The sequence below is a fragment of the Curcuma longa genome, chromosome 3, assembly GCF_044706935.1.
Source record: "Curcuma longa cultivar G26 ecotype Majalengka, Jawa Barat chromosome 3, ITB_CL_G26_1.1, whole genome shotgun sequence".
NCBI classification, from domain to species: Eukaryota; Viridiplantae; Streptophyta; class Magnoliopsida; order Zingiberales; family Zingiberaceae; genus Curcuma; species Curcuma longa.
Window position 1 is genome coordinate 1,190,574 of NC_133863.1, and position 22,711 is coordinate 1,213,284.

Here is a 22,711-nt window from a genome sequence, read left to right on the forward strand (position 1 = left end):
TCGCCAGTCGAGGCAATTTAAAGTGGCGTGGACCCTCGACGTATTAATAGCGAGTCCTTGCTAACGGATCATCTCCAGCGGCACTTTTATTTTTAACGCATCTCAACCGCGTCCTGCTCATCTCGACCGTGCGATCTGGAAGACATCCGCGACAAGAATTGGAGAGAATCGGGGTGGGTTTCTACTTTCTAATTGGAAATATGAATTCTTCTCGTTGGTTGATATAAATAAATATATTAGTTGAATAATTTAAACTGAGAAAAAGAATTATTAAGACTGTGGGGGTTGTCTCTGTCTTGGACGCTGGAAAGTGGCTTGGAAGTGTCGGTATATGCCTTTTGCAATGGAGGGATGGTAAGAGCAGAGCCAGGGTCAGAGGGATGTTCGCGTGAGAAGCGAGAGTGACGATCGGTTTCGTAGCTTTAAGGAGCCAGCCAGGGAACGAAGATTATTAATTAGATTGATGAGAAATTTCTAGAAGCGGTTCGGTTCGGTTCGGGTTCGGTTTTGATCCTTTTATTCGTCTTAGCGAATTGGAACCCACGGCGTCGATTTTCCTGCCCCATCCCCAAATCGATACGGCCTTCTTCCGATCTATGAACGCCGCCGTGGCCTCTTCCTCCGATCTCCCGCCGTTGCCGGCGGCCGCGTCCCGCCTCGCCCCCGGCTTCCGTTTCCACCCCACCGATGATGAACTCGTCTCCTACTACCTCAAGCGCAAGGTCCGCGGCCTGCCGCTCCGCGTGGATGCCATCGCGGAGGTCGACCTCTACAGGTGCGAACCCTGGGAACTCCCGGGGCTCTCCCGGATCCGCAGCCGCGACCAGGAGTGGTACTTCTTCAGCGCCCTTGGCCGAAAGTATTCCAACCAGTCGCGGACCAACCGCGCTACCCTTCAGGGGTACTGGAAGACCACAGGTAAGGACCGGCCTGTCCTCCGCGGTCCTCGCGTGGTCGGCATAAAGAAGACTCTTGTTTTCCACGCCGGCCGGGCGCCCCGAGGCACCAGGACCAACTGGGTTATGCACGAGTACCGTCTCGAAGACGAGGAGTTGACCAAGTCTGGAATTTCTCAGGTACCCGATTGTTGCTGTTTTCCTTTTTCGTGATTTAAAATCAAGCTGTTTGGATTGAATTAAGTATTGAAAAATGAATCATGGGCGGGGAAGGATGCTTATGTGCTCTGCAGGATCTTTCAAAAGACCGGTTCCGGGCCAATGAACGGGGCTCAATATGGAGCACCTTTTCTCGAAGAAGAATGGGAAGAGGAGGCAGATAGTGTGGCTTTGTTGCCTGATGGTGGCGATTATATAGCCACAGAACAGGAATACTTTGAGCTCAGCGATTTCGTGCAGGTTCGAGTGCTAGTTAGTTCATATTTATTTCGATCTTTCACTTTAGAATCATAACATAATTTGTCGTGCAATTAATCATGTAGCCTGTATTTTTTTTTTTTTTTTGGTTTGTTTGTTTAACATGTTTTTGTATAGAGACATTCTATTGTAGATTCAACCAGCTAGTTTAACTTTTAATTCAGACTAATTCTCAATTTGAGACATCTTTAAGGATTATATTTCCTTTATTGCTTTATCCTTTTAATATCGTCTTACATATTGTCTGTTAGTTTACTCCTTATCCTATGTCCCGTTTTGTTTTTTTATCATTTACTGTAGACGGAGTCTTATCAATGGATTAATTTTGATATCTTAATTTTTAATTTATGCTTGAGTTTGCATGATTATTCCCTTATTTTAGGTCTGATAGCACCAGATTTGCTGTTGGCTTCAAATTTTATCAAACATCCCTTCTGCAAATGATTGTTTTTTCTTTATCATGTCTGCACAATTTTCTGAAAGCAGTGCTTTACTGAATTGAGCTATTAGTTTCAATATCCTCAATTGTAAATGTTTGGAAATGCTTTCTTTAACATCCATTCTTCAAATCATTGTTTTTTCTTTATCTTAGTCTGTGCAATATCCTGAAAGTAGTGCATTGCTGTATTGAGCTATTAGTTTCAAGATTCTCAATTGACAGTGCTTTGATGCCGATTTAATTATCTTTGTTTATACATTTGTAACTACAGATGAGAAACTTCTACAAAGAAGACAAATTGCTTGTGGTTCTATTATAAGTTAAGCCCATTATTCGACCTCCTGTTTGTGTTGTTAATGGATACCAGCCAATGTTAACCTGGTTTCTCTAAAGCCTTCCATCATCATGTTTTACAATGATAAAAGTATTAAGTTTTTTATTCTTTTTATTTTTAACTTCATACAGTTCCTAAACTGGAAGAATTTGCTCATGCCTTCAATTTTGATATTCTGAAACCAGACAATACTAGGGATTGTTTATGGACAAAAGGCATTACTTACATTTTCCTGCTGTTGTATGTTTAGGGAATTTGCTCCTGCTATTACATAATATGACTAGTTAACGAGTTTATTACTATCAAAATTATTTTGACAAAAGTTGGTTGACTAGAGCCTGTCTAAAATAGTGGCAATTTATGGGTGTCAACATCATTATATTTGTTCCAACTAGGTTAGGCAATGAATTCTTAATAATCTGTGCTTTTTGAATGTTTTCAGAGTGATGACTCAAAGAATCAGCAGGAGAATGGTTCTAACTTTTCGGCAGATTTGGACACAAAGGAGTGTGGCAGCCTTGCTGTAGATGTGACCAATTTACCAAATGAAGCAATTGAAGATGCCAGTTTGACCAACTTGGCTGACGAACCTAGACAGCAGAGTGTAGCCGTTGCTGTTGACGAAATGGAGAAACAGCATTCAATCAGTGATTGCGGTCATAACCATAACAATCCAAATGTGAAGGAAGAATATGCAGAGATGAGTGATCTTGCAGATACCGTAACTGTTACAAATCCTTCCTATCAGGAATCTGATAGTTATCCTATGAAGTCTTGCCATGCACAGAACATGGATGGGATCAATGAAGATACCAATTTAGAGAAAATGCTTGACGTTGAGGAATTCTTTGACTCCATCAGCGAAGATGCTGACCAACCAGAAGAAGACCAAATGCCCCTGTTGGAGGATAATATCTATGTTCCACCAAACGATTTAGATTCACTAGATGATTGTTGCCCTTCTGATCAAGACAAAATGGCATTGTGTGAGGCACCTAGTAATAATCTATTCCTGCATGAAAATACAGAACCGAATGGATTTCTCTACTCACCCACCTTGGAGCCATCTGGTTTTGAGATGTTTGACGATTTATTAGCATACTTTGATGCAACTGATAATAATTTGCATTATCGCACTAGGGACTCAGAGTGCATTAGTCCACCAGAAGCATTTGACTTTGTTGGAGAGGTAAGATCCAATGTATATCTGTTATACCTGTTGGAATACGACTGAGACCATTTATTCTTTTCTACCCTACAGGTTGGTTGCTCAACCAATGAGGCAACAAAAATGGTGCCAGACACAACTATCATTGATGGAGCCTCCTCATCGTCAGGTTCTTCTGTTGCTCATGATCAGTCTGGGGAAGAATATAAGGGGATTGTCATAGAGCCAAAACCAGGTACCATTGTGTTCTTTCTCAATGATAACAATTTTTTTATCATACCTACAAAATCCATCATCTCTTCCAATGGTTGGTAGGGTCAGTTAAACCACTCTTGAGGGGTTTAGGTGAATATTAGGTGATTTGGTGTTTGAATGCTGAATTCTTTTCGTACAGATAACCACGCTAAAGAACCTAACAAAGACTCTGCAAAGAAGCGTCTCATGAGTATGCTGGACTCAATCTCTGCACCCGTGCCATTTTCTGAGTTCCCTCCTCTGTCTGGAAAGCTGTCTGCCACCCACTCAGCCAGTCCGATCCACGTCACAGCAGGGATCATCCACATCTACGACTCAACCATGCCCGGAGAGGCTGCCCACTGGCCCGCCCAGAAGAATGGGCATGCGCATCTCGTTCTATCCTACAGCGTGTCTGACAATTTGGCTACAAAAACTGCAGGCCGTGATCTTATGACAAAATACCAGGTTAATCCGGTATTGATGGCACTCAGAGGTGGCCTATACTTGTTCTTTGTTTCGTGGTTAATTCTAGCAATCACCTACGGTGTGGGGATGAGATGCATGCCAAGGAAGTTGGTTCTATAGACTGATTCATACTCGACCACAAGGTAACTGAAGAAAACCACGGATTGTATGATCTGCACTGATAAGTAGTAACTGGTTCTTCATTGCAAACGCCTACTCAAGAACACATGGTAGCTGAAAAACTACATTTCGTTGTTCTGGCTGCTTGTGCTTTTATATTTTCGCTGGGGTTTTAGTATATCAAACTTTGATGAATGAATCCTAGCATAAAGGTTGTGTTTTTAAGACCAAAATCAACCCATTGAATCAGTAATATTGGTTGTGCTGAAAATTGATAAAATAAAATAAAATAAAATTGAAGAATCAATTTTAAGATTAATTTTTCATTATGTTTACTATAAATTTTGTACTTTTGATATATTTTTTCGGAGTTGATGACTTGATTGATTAATTATTTATTTATTTTTAATAATATTTATTAAATTTATATATAATATTTTGTGTTATATATAAATTTACCAATTGTAGTCATCGTTGTGCCTACTAAACTAAGCTTACCTTCAATTTTGTTCTTAAAATAATTTTTTTCTTAAAAAAAGTATGGCTGTAAGTTGAATTTCTTTGTTGTTTAACTTTATTTGATAAAATAAGCGAGTCGAGATTAATAAAGTAGCTAAAGTGATTATTCAATCTTGATTTTTTTTTAATAAATTTGTTTATTTATTTTGAATTTTTTATTTATTTATATTCAATAAAAAATGTGTTAATGAGTATAATTCATAAAAATTTTTTTATAAATAGTATTCATGAGTAAAGTTGTCTTCGAAACATATTGGATCCAGACTGCTGCGGCATTATTTTAATTTTTTAAAAAAATCATTGATTTACAATTTGATCTCCTGGTCGTCGCAATCACCAAAACATATTGCCCCTTCATTTTTGTTTTTTGAACTTTATGATATATATATATATCATTGATATTCCATCATTTATATGCACAAAACAAATATTATTTAGTCTTCTGCACAATTTTTTTTTTTACATATTCTACCCTATTTACTTTTTTTTTTAGCACAGATACTAGCGACCAAATAAAAAAAAATTGGAGGAGCAAATTTTAAATTCCAAATTAAACGTTTAATAACATTTTCAAAAAATATGGATTGATTTATTATACGTCAAAAACTATCATGCAGATTTTGATTAAAATTTTCGACTCGATTTTGCACAGTATTCCCAAATGCTTTTGTCTGATTGGAACGAAAGCAATGTGTTTAAATAATCTCTTCTAATGACGCCGTTCTACCCAAGGAAAGAGCGATGCAAGAAACTTTTCTCTGGACGAAAGTCCATTCAACGGTCAACCCTTCCGCCGAAGGTATAACGGCATCTACTTTTCAATCCAAAATAAAATGAAAAAACAAAAGACTCAGCGCATTCCAATCTTATAAAACAATCCTTTATTTAATCTTACGAACATACAATCTTAATCTGCCTGTAGAAACGACCAGATGCAGCAGCAATCTGGACAAAGGCAAACCCAAGTACACATTTAGAAGCATGCAACTGGACGTGCAGCCTCCACGAAAAACGTTGAGTGACCAGACGATCACATTTAGGTGACAGATACAACATCAAGACAAGAGTTGACTTATTTCCTATTGATCTAATGCATGACTTGAAGAAACAATTCGATACCTGATAATGAAGAAGCCTCCGAAAAGTCCTTGCAATGATTACTCGAGTGGAGTCAAACCAACAACACCTACATAATAATTTTGCAAATGTGATCAGGAAATCCATGCGTATACACAGAGGTAGTTAATCAGTCCAGTTAATAATTAATATCAAGTGCAGCGCTTCAAATTGCTATTTAGCCCTAATCAATCTGGTTCCTGGTAAAAATGGTTTAATAAAAAAGAGTGAATTCCTGAAGAGTGTATCTTTGGCCTTAATGGTGAGCAATTGCATGAACACCAGTCAAGTTGGATGAAATTTGATCGAGTTGGGATGAGACAAATAGAGGACATCTGAACTGGAATTAGTTTGCCCAAAGTTGATGGTTGAGGTTGAGACATTTGTTAATTTGCCCGAATTGCTCGAATGTTTAGTCGGAGAACTTATGGATAAGGATGGAATGAGGTAAATAGTTGTGATGGTAGGTCGAGTTAAGTGTGAGCAGTTTTTGTAGGTTGAAGTGGAATTACAGAGAGAATAGTCCAGATCCCAAACTTCTATTTTCATAGTAATAGCTGTGATTCAGAAGCATAAAATTATCACCAAATTGCATTATCAAGACTTCCAAACTAATCCGCCCTGCATGTTTTGCAACCAAAGTACCGACACAATAGTTCTTTCAAGAAGGGCATGAGTATTACGTACCGCATGCCAATCTTCCTCCAGCATTTCCAGTGGTCAGGCTAAGTTCATGACCACCTAGAGAATCAAATGAAAGTTATGAGAAAATTCAATAGAGAAAGCGAACTCTTAACTAATATATTTGATACCAATGGATTATCGAAAGGAATTCAACTGCCAGTGTACCTTTTCCAAGATCATCCTCAAGTTCATGAACGACAAATGCACGGCCAACTACTGAATTGACCCCAGATAATGGTATCTACGCAGCCATTGAAGTAGAAAATGGGGGGAAAATGCAAAATAACACAACATGAAGTCAAGGCACTAAAGAAATGTGCTCAGAAGAGAGTAAAAGAGGAATTTGCGATGATGCAGAGAGGTTGAGAAACCAAGTAAAAAAGCAACTACCTGATTGTCTACAATTGTTGCCTCAGCCACACCTGTATTACCCAAAGAACAATCAAGATAGAACTCAATCAGCTTAACAATTAGTTCGTGAAAAAAAATGAACAAATAGATGAAAGTACCTTCAGAGTTAGCAACAATGTTTCCCAGGTCACCTGCATGACGGACTTCATCTTGGGGAGCACCATGTGTCAAATTTTTAGGGTTGAAGTGAGCCCCTATTAATGCAAATCGTGTTCAAAACCCAAAATCAGAAATGAGAATGAGATGATAACAAATGTTTATAAAAATTAAAAAAGAACTAAACTAAACTTCAAAATCACAAGAGTCAGAAGAATTCAGAGACCAAAGAAACAAGAAATCCATTAAGAAGTAGCTAAGCAAGACCTGTTGATATGCAACCATTAGTTGTATCACCATACTCATGCTGAAGAGGGAAAAACAAGTGAATATTAGAATTTACTAGTTTACTTTGAAGTGAAGAATAAAAGTATCTAAGCACAGCACTCACGAGATGGAAGCCATGAAGTCCGGGTGTGAGTCCAGTGACACGAACATTCACAGTTGTAGGGCCTGACACAGAAATACAAGGAGTTCAATAAAAAGTTAACATGCATCTTCCAAAAAGATAATAGCATATTCTGTAAAAGCTGCAATCATTAGTTGAAACAACTTTACACTCGAACCTCTTTCTGATACGAGAAGACATGTACAAGGAGAGTGATTTTGTTCATAATCCGATAGTAAATTGGCATACATAACAATTCTCCCAGAGATAGTTAGCCATGTAGGCTACAGGTATTCATTATGTTTGACTTCCCCATTTAACAAATCAAAAACTTTCCGCAAATAGCCAATTTCGAGCAGCATAAATCGAAATCAAAATCCACAAAGCAAATACATTCCACTCAAAACGACTCCAAATCACTTTCCAGCCTTGCCCTAAGCCCTGCAACCCTGAAATAATGGGTAGAAGAAAGAAACGAGCTACAAAATTAACTAACCATCGTCTTCCTGGACGAGGGTAGCGACGCCCTCGACGTTAGAGGTGCCCTTGAGGACGGCGACGGCCTTCTTGGTGGCGGCGACCACGACGAGGCGCCGGGCGGCGGTGGCGCCAGGCGCGAGCGCGGAGGTCGAAAGGGAGAGGCCGAGGGGGCGGGCTAGGAAGGCGGCGTGGAAAGGGCGAGCAGAGGAAGAGGATAAGAGCAGGGTTTGGGATTGGGCAGCCATGGCTAGTAGAGCAAGAGCGGCTTTGCGTCAATCGAACCGAAGCCAATGAGAGAGGAGAAGCGACGACGGCTTAAAAAAGATAAGAAGCAAGCAAGCAACAGCTCCTTCTTTGTTTCCTAAGCCAGCGATTCAGCACAGCCCAATAAGCCCAGTTCTTCAGGCTTATCTTTCATTAATGGGCCGTATTGGGCCCTTATATGGGCTGTGCAAGTGTGTGGAAGACTACACTATAGTCCTGTTTATTTCGGGTTATTATTATTTTTTTTATTATCAAAACTAGAAACTAGTCCATTTTTTCGCATATAAATAATATTTTGAAAGAGTATGTTTTTTAGATTTTCTATTATTTAGTTTGGTGAAAAATAATAATCAACAAAAAATGTTGATCATTATAAATACAAGCATTCATCTTATTATTTTGACCATGCGAGCCTTTTTCTCTAAGTTTTCTTTATGGGAGCTTCTTACTGTTTCTCATAGTGGATTAAGCAAACAATGGGATCGTGATGGAGGCAAATTAAAGGAAGTAGAGGAGTTGATTAAGCCAAACAATGAGATCCTAATATCCATTTCTTGTTAAATGATTCATTTCTTTTAAGTCAAATAATTAAGGTTCTCCTTAATTAACAGACATCAACAACTTATGTTTTTTTTTTAATAATCCAAGCATGTTAGCTTTGGGCTCAACTAGAGAGAGACGGCGGTGACCATTTCCCTTCGATTTTTTAGTGCAAAAAGTATAGAGGTATAAAAATAAGAGGTGAATGAGGAGCGATTACATAATCACCCCCTCAACATAAACATAAATCTTTTGCCCCCCATATGAAATTCCGACTTCATTCTTATGCTCAATCGAGAAGCAGGCGACAGATTTGCTTGCCTAGATAAATCTGAAGAGGTAAGAGATTCTTCATTCAACAATTAATGTCTTAGAATTTTTCATTTTACTTGAGAAAAATATACCTTGTCATTGCATTATGTCTGGGGTATCAATAAATTGTGTATTTTTTTAATAATTTAAATATTTAATTTTTCAAATCAACTAATTTAAATTAATCCGATTTCATAAAAAAAAATTTATTAAGCATGAGAATAAATCAGGAAGAGAATGATGCGTTATTCCATAGTCAACTTTCTAAAATTGTCTTCTCAATTAATCCACGGTATCTCATAATTAAAAATTAACTCATAAATATTTAATTAAGTAAAAAAAAAATCACCATTGCCCTGTAGTCGGGGCCATCAACAAGTTATGCATTGAACGAGGGAGAGGTAGAGAGAGAAGGACAATAATTGATGAGTTGTTGTCTATGGGTCAATGGGCCTTGGTGGACGTACAGTGCATAGATCTGATTAATGAATTTCATCTCATCTCATGCTTGGCCCGATTATTTTAAACAAAACCAAGTTTGCTTAAACAGTAACAAAATTAAAGTTAATAGTTTCATTAATATTATATAATACTCGCAACGTGGAATATATATATAATATGTTGCCTTGTGGACGCAATTATTGGGAGGTAGGGATGACATCGCTATCACATACATTGCTTTTTATTTTATTATTATTGTTTTTTCATAAGAATGACATCATTTTGAGATAAACATTACCTCTCTATAGGATCGTGTTTGATGTTAATGATAAATCTTAGTTAGTCTCATTGATTATCTGACGGTGATCAATTTGGCCCTACAAAAATTTTTCATGAGTAAATCAAGAAGTGCACGCAGTGGTTAGCCCAAACGCTTAGCATCCTTTAATTGCGCTCTCCATTGGAGACAAATTTCCACAAATACAACTTGGATATCCTATCATAAAAATGATAAATCCCAGTCAGTCTTATGGAGACAATCCTTGGGGGTGGCCAGCCCGGTCCCATGGAAGTTTCCCACTGACCACCAGGGTAAATCGAGAAACGCATTCGGCGGCCAATCCAGATGCCCAGCATCCAGGGCCGGCTCTAGGCATAGGGCCCCCATTTTAATTGGGGCCCCCATTTTAATACATTAATGTATATATTTTAAGTAAATAAAAATTATTAAAATATTTTAATTAATCGATTTAGCCGGTTAGGGCCCCAAATAAAAAAAATTCTTAAAACGCCATCAAATCCTAAAATGTCATCAAATAGTTCACTTTTCGTTCCGAATCTCCTGATTTGAACTTACCTACGCTCGCACCTTCGCCGGTCCCAAATAAAAAAAAATCCTTAAAATGCCACCAAATCAACGTCATCAAACCGTTCACCTTTCGCTCTGAATCTCCCGATTTGAATTGACCTTCGCTCGCACCTTCGCCCTTCGCTAGTTCACCGTTCGCCAGTTCACCTTCGCGCCTTCGCCCTTCGTTAGTTCGCCTTCCCCCTTCGCTCGCGCCTTCACCAGTTCGCCTTCGCCCTTCGCCAGTTCGCCCTTCGCCACCAAACCCTAAAACACCACCAAATCCAGAAACCCTTCTTTTCGCCTTCGCCAGTTCCGGAAGCTCACCGTCGACCGTTCGTTGTTCGTCCTTCACCACCAAATCCTTCCCTTCGCCTTCGCCGGTTCTGGTGGTTCACCGTCGACCGTTCGTTGTTCGTCTTTCGCCACCAAACCCTTCCCTTTGCCTTCGCAGTTCGCCCTTCGCCAGACCTCGTCGGCTCGTCGCGGTTGAAGAAGAGCAAGGCCGAAGAAAAGTGGTAAACGACCACTCCTATGTGAATCTATTCCTTTTTACTACGCATAAAATTAAATTTTATTATTATTTAATTTTAAAATATTTTAAAAATAATTATTATTTTTTAAAAAAATCGCCTAGGACGCCTCCTAGGCTTGAGCCGCCGCTGCCAGCATCCTTTGATTGTGTTCCCCATTTGAAAGAAAATTCTTGCAAATACACCGTAGTTGAGGATCGAATCGCGGGTCCCTGGATCACAACCCGGATATCCTATCGTTGCACCATTACCCCGGAACCCGGATATCCTATCATAAAATGATAATCCCAGTAGCCACATCTCTGGGGGTGGTCGGCCCGGTCTCACGGAAGTTTCCCACCGACCACCAGGGTAAATCGGGAAGTGCATACGGCGGCCAATCCAGATGCCCAGCATCCTTTGATTGCGTTCCCCATTTGGAGGAAAATTCCTGCAAATATGCCGTAGCTGGGGTTCGAACCGCGGGTCCCTGAGTTACAATCCGGATGTCCTACCGTTGCACCATTACCCCGGGGACCCGGATATCCTATCATAGCACCATGTCCTGGTGGTGGATAAATAGTGTTTGATGATAGCAAAAATTAGGCATTTTGTATTAACAAGTCATGCCTTTTTATAGGACAATATCAAATAATTAATTGTATATTTTAAAACTATAATCCTATATTGTAATTTCTCAAAACAAATTAAGCTATATTTTATAATAAAATTTAAAGCTGAGGATCTCCTCTAACCTATCAAATGCTATATTGTTCATCCATTAAAAAAAATTTTTTTAAGGTAAAATTGGAAGAATCAAATGAGGGTCATGAAAATAATCAAATTTATTGAAAATACTAAAGTGAATTTTAGTCTCTCGATTGATATAAGGGAAATTGGATGATAAAAAATAAACTAATTAAATGAACCAAACATAATGCTATATGAATTAAATAAATCAAATAGATTAAGTTGAAAGAAGTAGATGGAGTATGACAAAAGACAAGCACCTACCATGGACTACATGAGCCAAAAAAACTAAATGAACTAAATGAATCGTGCAAGAAATAACCCGAGGCATTATATTCCCGTCTTAGCTCTATAAGCACATGGTTTTAAGTTCTAAAAGGTAATTTAACAATATAATAAATATAGTCAAAATCATAGGATTGATAAAATCTAATTGACCAAATATTTTCCCCCATTTTAAAGATAATTTTAAAATATTTAATAACTTTATTTTATTATTAAATTCCATTTATTATTAAGAGAAAGGAGGACATGCTAATAATAATAGCAAAATATAAAATTTAGATTAAAAGACATTTTAAAAATTACTCAAATTTTTATTTAAATATTTTTTATAATGTTTTTTTTGGCAAATATAGTTATATAAATTATTAAATTTCATGTCAATAAATAAAAATTGACATCGTCCCACTCTCTGAGTCCCATCCCATAATAATAAATCACACACCGCATCATTTTTCCCTCGTCGTGTAAGCCAACAGCGAGCGGCAGCCCACCACCACCACCGCCACCACCGCCTCCTCCTCATCCTCCTTCTCCGCCGCTTCTCGGCCTCACCTCCATTATTTTATACTTCTTCTCCTCTTCCTGCTTCTTCCTCCTCCTCAAGTTTCTCTTAATTCCATGCGATTGTCGATTTCACCTTTGAATTCCACCAATTGGAGCAGTTCCTGGAGAATGGCGTGAGGAAATCGGAAAAAGATAGGGGTGTGAACCAAGGAGAGAGTTAATGGAGACGAGGATGAGGAGGTACGCGCCGCAGGCCAGCCCGGAACGTACCAAAGTGTGGACCGAACCGCCGCAGAAGCACCACCACCACACGCAGGAGCGCCACCAAGGCGGGAGGATTCCGGTGGTCTATTACCTCTACCGGAATTTCCATCTAGAACACCCGCACTTCATTGAAGTTCCCATCTCCTCACCCGAGGGACTCTACCTCAGAGGTAAAAGATTGGAACTTTCTTTTCTTTCGAGCGGATGTCGAAGGGGTTTAAGGGGGGAACAGCTTTTTGATTCGATTTCGTGTTTAATTTTGTAGATGTGATCGAGAGGCTTAATGTTCTGAGAGGGAAGGGGATGGCCGCCATGTATTCATGGTCTTGCAAAAGGTAAGCTATCGAAACCTGAGATTGTGAGAACCCTAGTCTGCTGGAATTCGGTTGGATGATGGCGAATTTTGCTGCAGGAGCTACAAGAATGGATTCGTGTGGCATGATCTCTTCGAGGACGATCTGATCTTGCCGGCGCAGGGGAATGAGTATGTGCTCAAAGGTTCCGAGCTCGTAGATCAAACTCCTCCAGGTACATCGCAGGCTTGTATCCCTCTCTAAATTGACAGTTAAATGTGCAGGTTTAATAATGCTTCCGTTTGATTCAGATCGGAACAATCACGGGAATCTGAAGCAACCTCCTCAGGATCCATCACCAAGCAATTATAAGGGCCAAGAAGCTTCTTGTTCTCCATCTTCTGCAGGGTTCGCAATCAAGGAGACAAAGCTTCCCCCACCATCACCTAAACATCCCTTACCTCCCCCTTCTATGCAAGAAGCTGAGTTATTCCTCTCGACTCATAGATTGAGTTCCGTGGGGAATTTTTCGCCTGAGCCTGGTGGTAGAAGTGCCCCACCTTCAGTGGCAGGCTCCCCGAATCCAGCCGATTACAAAATCTGCAAGCCCCTGGTTGGATCTCAGGATGCTTCAACCCAAACTGAGGATGGAGAGGTACGAAGAACCCCCCGTAAAGTGCGAAATGCTGGTGCCTCTATCAGTGATAGTTCTCCACTAAATGACTGCAATGAGGGCCAAAATGAGCAGGCTCTGCGTTTGAAGAGGGAACCTGAGATTGTTATAGCAGGGAGATCACCAGCAACAACAATTTCAAGTGATACTTCTTCTAGGAGGATGAATACATTAGAGTCGTTGATGCAAGATGAAGTGAACAAGAGGAATAATCTTAGTGTCCTGGAAGGCGAAGAAGTTTTCCACCCAAGTGGCCCAAAATTTAAAGCCACAAGTATGCTTATGCACCTGATCACTTGTGGGTCAACCACTGTTAAGAACCACTATGGCTTTGGATTTGCGCCGATCTATAGACCAAGGTTCACCGACGTAAACTATACCTCGCCATTGTCTGCCAATTCACTTGTTATGGGTGAGATAAACAACTGCCTTGCAGAGAGCCAAAGAGAAATAGGTAAGGGGCTAAAGCAGAATGAAAGTTTTGGAAGGAGCATTATTGAAACAAAGTACAAAGAAGAAATTAGCGGATTTCCTAGTACAAAACAATCCTCATCAATTGGTGAAAACAGGTAGTGTAGAATTTCAAAACTCAAATTGTTCTTGAATGAGATATTTGTGGTGTTGATTTTACATGTTGAATAAGAAAGCCATTATGTTCTGTTTGGAGTTTGCTTGAGTTTAAAGATCATATGGAAATGTTATTGCCAAATAGCTTGTTCCTCTTCACTTAGACCAGGATTATTCACTTGTTGCAAACCAATACTTCATAGTTTAGAATCAACTAACCGAAAAGGGAATCTTTTAGCGAATAGATGATAATTGAAAATTTTTTCTTCTTTGCTACACAAGGTAGAGCGACATCGCCTGTATTTGTAGAACAAGGGCTACAACTCTTTCCAACGTAGCTCTTATCCTGTTGATTGATGCCTTTCTCATTGTAGCAATTAGGAACCCCAAAATTCTGATCTGCTTACTAGATACCCATGTTGCAATATCATGTTCATCAATTGTGCAGTTTTTTGTTAACACATTTAGATCATGATTTCTGTGAGATTTTGTGTTGAATGCATCACATGTCTCTTTTTTGCACCTACATTGTCGATTGATGCCAATTGTGTTTGTGACAAAATCAAAGTCTCATAGGCCTTCTTTTGTGTGCTAAGAAATGGTGGAACGAAGCCACCAAACTTAATATGGAACCTTTTTTTTCCCCCCTAGTTTAACATGTCATTCTTGTACCATCCTACATTAATGATTGTGCACAATAACCTTGTTATATAATTCATGAAGCTTTCTGGCATATAAGATAATTAAAATAAAATTATCAATGCAGAATTCTCAATATGACTTCTTCCACAAGAGATAGTAAAAAGGAAGTTGATTCATCTCGGTCTAAGTTTCTCCCTAAGACTATGAAACTTGCAACCTCCAAGCATTCAAGGAATGATCGGAATGAATCAACAGCGATCCCAGTTTCAGATACAAGGACATCCTCTGTCACACCAGATATTTGCAAATCTTCACCATTTGGTTCATCGAATGTAGGAAGCAAACAGATTATAGGTAGTTCCTCGGTGAATGGAACATCTGCTAGGTTAGATACATCTGGAAACAGGATTCCTTCTCAAGAGAAAGTGATCAAAATTGAAGAAAGGTTGAATTATATTGCCCACATTCCCTGTCAGCCACTTAACTTTTATGGTTATGATGCCCTCATTTACTTGTTTCTTCCTTTCAGGCTTACTTCAGGAGCTCGTGTTATCATCCAATCTGGATCTCGAAGTGATGACAGTGAAGGTGGTTCTGATTGACAACAGGATCCGCTTCCATCATTCGTCTCTCTCATTTGCCAATCAGTTGTGTTCCTAACTGTTGTAGTTGGAAGGAAGACAATCTGTGGCATTCAAAGTTCTTCTTTTTCCACTTAATTCTAGTTGTTTTGAGTTTCCTTCCCTTGAAAACTCTTGAAAGGAACATAGTAGTTCCCTGCCTGAAAAGAAATCTTGTTCTTCCATAAATATCTTTTTGACTTTTAAGCCTCCCTGATTGAAGAACAGTGCATTGTCCATCGACAAGCTGAGTTTCCACTCAGTTATGATGGTTGAAGAATGAAGAACAAGCTGCACCAAGTGACAACACTGTTTTTGAGATATTGTACAGATGTAAAAACTACAAAGGAAATAACTGTAATCTTTGACCATTTATATATATCAAGGGATAATTCTAGAGCTATTTGTTATGGTTTGTAGTTTCTATAGAGTGCATGGAATTTATGAAGCAATTGCTTCAGTAAATGGTGATGTCATGAACCATTCATTAGTTTCAAGATTGGGAGGATCCATTTTAGTTGCACTTACTGATATCTTTTATGTATGTATGTATGTGTGTTCTCGATCGGAAGAGATATATACACCCTGCGAACACAGTAATCAATCAACAATGAAAAACGCTGACTTAACCAAGGCCAAAAGACATTAGGCATAGCTGATTAGCTAGCAAGATGGCCTGTAAGCAGTGTGCACAATATTTTATTTTTGGCGAGGCCACCAACTAATTGCAGTTCAAACTTAAAATCCACATTTATTAATTAAAAAGGGCAGCCCAGTGCACGAGAGCCCGGTCGTAGAAAATAAAGAAATATATGGATAGTTAATCGTAGAAAATAAAGAAATATATGGATAGATCTGCACTTAAGATTTGGGCATTAATTAAACCAGCCTTTTTCTAATGTCTTATAACTACTATTTGTCTTTGACTTGCTGGCACAGGAAAATGACAAAGTGATCATGTGATGGCACACACCGACCTTCTTCCAAATTATATTCCATTACTCTATTTAACTACAATAATAAATAAATAATAAATTAGTACACCCTGTGACTCAGAAACTATGAAAAGTCATAGTTCAAGTTGGCATTTATAAGTGAACAAACTCATTTCCAAACCAAGTTGCATTTTTTTAATTTTTTTTGTTTAGGCCAATCAATTGAAATCTCTATCAATAAAATGGCAAGTTGAGGTACAAGTAGGCTGTCGAGAGAGTGAAGTCTCTTTTTTCATATTAAAGCAATGTACGAAGCATTCCTTCTAAATGGTACCACTTCATTTCACTTTTCTTAGTTAGGGTCTTAAAATTTTCATCCCATTAAAAAAAATATCTATAATTAAAATTCAAATAGTAAATATTTAAATAAACCATTAAACATCTTACCATCACATCATTACTCGAGGAGCTATTATTTTCATACATTTGTGAGAAAAATTAAGAGTCAGCTTGGCGAGCAGGAGCATCTAATGTAGCGGGAGTGGTTTTCCACTTTCTGCTTCTTCCTCTTACATGGGGAGGGCTCGATAAAGTATTTGTCCTCCTAAAGATATTCAATTTGAAACTACATTCAATTTGGAAGGTTAAATATTGAAATTACCTCAACCTATTTAGAACAAGTTCGAATGAAAACCAAAGCAATTGACTGTATAGATATGCAAATTGAAAATAAAAATTGTAAATAGAAAAGTCTTACAAATCAAAACAATTGCGCAAAATTACAAAAGCTATATGCGCATGAGCTCTATGAGCAAGTGACAAAGAAAAGGCAAAGTTCCACAATTTTTTTACAGTTAAATGGTTATTAAACAGAATCTTGGAATCCAATTAGATTTCAGTAATCAGATAGAGTCTTCAATAATTTCAAGGCAATTTCGGTTGTCCTCATGAAGACCTTCTTCGTGGCAAATATCAACTAAAAAATCAACCATTTCCTATATAATCAAATATGGTGTTCAAGCAGTCCCTCGGGCTAAGGTGCAACGGCAAGATGCCTACGCAGTCTTCCGAGCATCTAAGTTTCGAGTTTCAGCTGCGATACACTGCAGGATGAATTTTTTCCTGTGGAAAATTGGGCTTAAGAAAGTCAGACTGTTAGGTCGCCAATAATAAAAAAAACATGGTGTTCGAGCACGTAATAAGATTCAAATGGATGTATTAATAAGCTAAAAAAATTGACTCACAGATAAAGGAATTGCCTATGGAAAAGGTCCACAGCAAGTCTCATATGTTGACAACCAGCTGAAAAGAAAAGAACGAGAAGGTTAATAAGTTGATAAGGGGAAGAAAATACAAGGGAGAAATTTTTTATAAAAAAAAAGTATCACACAGTAGCAAAATTTGACAGATGGAGAAACCATGTCAATAAAAATGTTCTAGGAATATGAATTACTAGTGATGTAGTATTGCCAAGTGGTTAATTGTGTAGCTAGCATAGTTGATCGCAAATAGCTACAACAAACATAACTTCATGATGTTTACCAAATTATAAAGATCTCAAAAGGCAATCCATTTTTATTATGCTCTTTATACATGCAATTCCTTTAGTTCCTCTGGCGTGAATTTAACTCTAAGCCAAACTCATTTGGGTTGTATGACCATTGCTAATGGTTATTATTTGAGAAAACTAATGTGTAGACTATTCTAAGAGCTATATTAAAGTAAGAATATTACAAATATCAAAATGCACCTTTAAAATATTTGGAATGCTAAATTATATTATTACAAGCGTGATAATGCCAAATATCAAAGAATACAAATGGTACTATATTATAGGCAAAATGCTTAAAGTCCAATTCCACAAGCCACTTACCTTATTGATGGTTCACTTGGTATTCTGCGACATCTTTCTAAATTGTCTCTTAACCATTCTCTTCTCATCACATTCCAAGCAATAGCACCTAAAAGAGAGACGACATACACTCTTTGGCATTAAGATGGGCTCGTTGCAAACTTTTCATTCACAACCACAAGTAAATTCTGAAATAAGAAAAACTCTTGAACACTGAAATGTGTAGCAAATTTGTGTTGTATAATTTTATCACTAAGGCCATATGTTGGAATGATAATGGATCATTGAATTACCCAATGAAAAAGTAACCTTAAGACATAAAAGAGAAGTCATTCTAAGAAATTGAACTGTGATCCATGTCGATTACCTTCTTCCCTTTGCAAAATGTTAACGAACATTAAATTTCCACGGAGTTTGTTAACAGAACTTGTCTCGCATTCACACAAAATTTTCATTCAGCAGACATAAATGGGAGAAGCAGGGAAGTTTCTTTGTTCGCACCACCAGTTTTACTCTTTCTAGTGGTGGTAGCCTAAATGTAGCATGACCAGAGCAATTAAACCACCATGCATCAAAGAACATTTTAGGTCGTAAAAGAAGAGATTTTTAACCATACTGATAGCCAATCAGATGCTATTGGGTGGCAATCCAGAAACGAAAACTAAATAGGTATGAAAATGTGGATCAATGTTTACCAGGCAAAAAATCAAACCAAAAGTGCTTTCGCAAAATCTACATGTGCCTAATAAAAATCCGTAACCAGTGAGAAAGACAAAATAAAGGAACAAAGTCCAGGAGAAAATTCGCTAGATCGGCCAATCCGATTAGTTCACATTTTGAGTCAGGAGTTCGGTCCTCGGTTGGAACGAGACATGCCAGCCGTGCCATTGTCGGTCGTTGCGCCGAGAATCAAATCTAGGCGGAGGCGGAGGGGAACAGGGAGGAAAAGCTTAGGTGACGCACGAAGTTGGTGGGGAAAACAGGATCAGGGCGGAGGAGTGAGCGCGAGAGTCAGCTTATCTGCACGGCGAAGGCCGCGAAAGGGAAGAGTGAAGGAGAAGGAGAAGGAGAAGGACGGCTTGCGTGACATCGCCATGAGACGTGGAAATTGATAACATCTAAACACGAATCGTAAAGCAAAATTAAAAATCCAACGAACAGCATTCTCTTTTCCCTATCTAACTTGCGCAAAGATTCATCTAAAGCCACAATTCCACAACAAGTCCACCATTGCCCTGATTGGTCCCGCTGTGGCGGGTCCCAGGGAGAGAAAATTTTAAAATGCAGTGACTATCAGGTATCAACTCGGCGGAGAAGAGAATTAAAGGGTTTCCACTTTCCACCCTTGTGATCTTTTCACCTTCGTTCTTGCCGATTATAGCTACCCGGGTCGGTTCACTCGTCCCTCGAGTCCCGGCAGCGGCGCCACCTCTTCTTCCGCCTCCTCCTCCCGGCGCCACCTTTCCATGCATTACTCTTTCGAGTCTATTTTCCACCAAAGTGGAGAGTTTAATGGCCTGATTACTTCGAGAAAGATTGGAAGGAAAGTGGATAGGGAATTGGATCGAAGACATTCCTTTGTTTACTTAGAATGGGAAGGAGGATACGGAGGGGAACCTGAGTTATATTTGGTCTCATCCCATTGCTTACACTTTCCACTCTGATTGATTCAGGTAATTTAACTATAGGATGTATAGATGCCTTTGAACATATTCATGCCATCACATTCAATTTTCTTTCATTTTGTCATCTGCTTAACTACTCCTAAATGTTCCTTAAAAATAGTATTTTTTTTAATAAATCCATCTTAGAATGACATTAATTTATTTCCATCCATGTAGCATGCAAGTCATATCACAATCTTTTAAGATTTCTCATAATCCTACTGAGATATCGGTTGAAGGACATTAACAAACTATTTTGTTCAGTTTTTAATCATGTTCCCAACTATGCTGGTCTGCAGGTTAAGAAAACTGGTATTCGACCACTACATGGAACCTTCACAAAGTCAACTTGTTAGCACATATTCTCTTCTGCGCGTTGTTGAATATATATTTTTTCCATTTCAATTGATTTACACTCATGTGACAATTTTCCTTATCACAAAAAACTTATGAAGTGAAGTCATAATAATTTGAATGCAATTGGCTTGATGTGCTTGGGTACCAAGTAATGCATTTTAAAGAAAATTTGTTGTAGGGGATGTAGCCTTTAAAATCATTGTTTCTCAGTTTATTGAGGAAGCAACATAAACCTAAGAATTGAGCTTTACCTATTCAGAATCAATGTTTAAGTAGGGCATATTAAAAGACAAAATGTTTTAAAATAGAAACATGCTCATATGCATCTTGCTTAGAAAATAGGGCCTTTTGACTTTAATTTGTCTTTGACAGAACTAAGCAGTGCCTAGCTGGATCATCCATTTATTTCTGGGTCAATTGGTTTGTTTTTTGCAATTCCAAACCATGAGTTGGTTCGATTTGGTAAAGGTTCTGGTTTCATTTTTTTTCCAATCGGAGTGTTAGTTTGGGTTAGGTTTTTCAAGGTTTAACATCTCGAGTGTTGTTGAAGTTTTGGTCTTTGACTAGAATGATATGGGTTCGATATTATGCCATGCTAATTCAAATTTGGATTATATATATATATATATATACATATATATAATATGTTGATATATAACAATATATATTCATGTAGAAAATCTAACTGCCTATAATTTATCTAACAGAATGGAACTTCTTGTTCAATTGTATCTATGTAGAAAATAGATGGGCAGTTGTTTCAAACTTAGCAATGACCAACAATGATGACAAAAATAAATATTATGTTTCATTAGATATTGGTCCTTACCCATAAGAGATCCAAACTGCCCTGAATTATAGGATTTTTGTTGCATTCTAGTGCATTTTGATATGAAGATTTTCTGACCACTTGTTTCTGTGTTGGCTGGCTTTTGCTAAGTGCATCTGCCAAATAAAAAACCACCAAATTGTTTCACTTAAATTATACAAAAAAAGAAGTAGCATCATTGTCATCTTAAAATATTTACCTATTTTCCAATTACATAGAATTATGTTTAAGAAATGGTTAAAGTACAAAATAACCATCACAGATTTGGATCTCAGACTATGACTTCTTTGCAAGCTATGCAAATTGTAAAAAACAGAAATAGCACAACCAAAATCAGCTTAAGCCCTGTAATATAGTAAACTAAAAAATAAGATAAAATGTCTAGAAGGATGAAGGGAGATATGCAAGAAGATTGACTGTCTATCCTGGGAATAAAGACTTTAAAGTCAGAGAGCTATGCGAACATGCCATGTGTCGATTTCATAAATTAACTTCAAACAGTTTATTATGATCGAAACCTCAAATCTTCGGCTATTGTCACAAATAATATACAATCACATATAACATTATGATTTCATACATGACATTTTGATTGTAAAATCGAGCCATGTGAACATGTCACCTGTAAATTCATCTTGTGGGCTACAGATTATTCACTAAAAACAGTTTACTCATCACAAATGTCAAATATTATGCTATTTAGCAATTAAACTACAATCCTGTGGTTCTTATTGTGAACTAGAGGTTTGTGGGCATGTCATGTATATTGATTAATATATTTCAGCAGTCAATACAAAATTTTTACCACTTTTTCCCAGTTTGTTCACTTCAAACTATTTGGGTCATGTCATAAGTAACTATCACTCCTTTCTGATTTCTCTTTCTCCTGTTAAAAAATGGCATCTCCTATGGCATATCACCGATTGCATGTTCACGTGCAAATCAAGCTGTTATCACATGCAGGAATATTGCCTCTATCTTGCTACATTTAGCATCTGTTTCGCTGAAGCATCTCAATTTCTTTGCTTTAATATTTTATCAGACATTATGGCTATAAGCGTGATTGTTGCATATGGCCCTGTTTACTTGATAGGGATGCAATTAGAGGGGAAGAGGCAAAGGAAGGGAAGGGGAGCAATAGGTTGAGGGGAGGGGAGGGATTGAAGCTGTCTATTTGTTAGGCAGGAGAAGGTTGAATAAAATAAAATGACAAGACTATCCTCTTTTACTATCCATTGGCATTGAGGGGTTATTTTAGTCTTTTTTTACTTTCTCAGCTATCCATTTCTTTTTTGCTTCCACTCCATTTAGTGGGAGTAAATAAGGCCTAATTGTAGTTTCAAGTCTGTAACTGGTAAGCTTCTTCCAAATTTCCTTTTTGCTTATTGATAATCTTTCATCTTAGCATAGCAGAGAAGTATTGAGCTAGAAGATATCATGTGAACATGGTATAGAGTTTCATTAGCTTACACCCTCAATTTGGGCCTGCCCCTCGTTTTATTTATATATATAATGGCCTTCAAAGCTAATAGCATTAGTAAGACAGTGAGACAATTTGATGTCAAGACTCAAGAATAATATCAACATGGTACTCTTCTCTTTATAATTTCTTTAGCATGAAAATGAATTCGGTCATTTGATTGCGTTGTTCTTCTGCTTTTTCTTGTATCATATTCATAAGTAATACAGAACCTGGTACTTGGGCAAAACTTAGGAACTTAGAAATTCTA

At 38.0% G+C, this 22,711-nt stretch overlaps 3 protein-coding genes across 3 annotated transcripts; 2 read left to right on the forward strand and 1 right to left on the reverse strand.

Annotated features, from left to right (window-relative positions):
* Positions 1-540: 540 nt before the first annotated feature.
* Positions 541-4,369, forward strand: LOC141824795 (NAC domain-containing protein 53-like). The gene is made up of 5 exons (XM_074712127.1): positions 541-1,076; positions 1,170-1,355; positions 2,589-3,335; positions 3,408-3,549; positions 3,709-4,369. The coding sequence occupies exons 1-5, from the start codon at positions 597-599 to the stop codon at positions 4,134-4,136; spliced, it is 1,983 nt and encodes a 660-aa protein (XP_074568228.1). The 5' UTR covers positions 541-596; the 3' UTR covers positions 4,137-4,369.
* Positions 4,370-5,521: 1,152 nt separating this feature from the next.
* On the reverse strand, positions 5,522-8,129 carry LOC141823466 (superoxide dismutase [Cu-Zn], chloroplastic). The gene is made up of 9 exons (XM_074710753.1): positions 7,847-8,129; positions 7,354-7,415; positions 7,230-7,269; positions 6,965-7,060; positions 6,846-6,877; positions 6,621-6,696; positions 6,459-6,512; positions 5,775-5,841; positions 5,522-5,600 (listed from the first exon to the last, which is right to left on the reverse strand). The coding sequence occupies exons 1-8, from the start codon at positions 8,073-8,075 to the stop codon at positions 5,813-5,815; spliced, it is 618 nt and encodes a 205-aa protein (XP_074566854.1). The 5' UTR covers positions 8,076-8,129; the 3' UTR covers positions 5,522-5,600; positions 5,775-5,812.
* Positions 8,130-12,260: 4,131 nt separating this feature from the next.
* LOC141823465 (protein SOSEKI 3-like) lies at positions 12,261-15,754 on the forward strand. The gene is made up of 6 exons (XM_074710752.1): positions 12,261-12,719; positions 12,815-12,884; positions 12,962-13,077; positions 13,154-14,084; positions 14,849-15,169; positions 15,254-15,754. Exons 1-6 carry the CDS (start codon positions 12,506-12,508, stop codon positions 15,324-15,326), a joined length of 1,725 nt encoding a protein of 574 aa, XP_074566853.1. The 5' UTR covers positions 12,261-12,505; the 3' UTR covers positions 15,327-15,754.
* Positions 15,755-22,711: the final 6,957 nt, after the last annotated feature.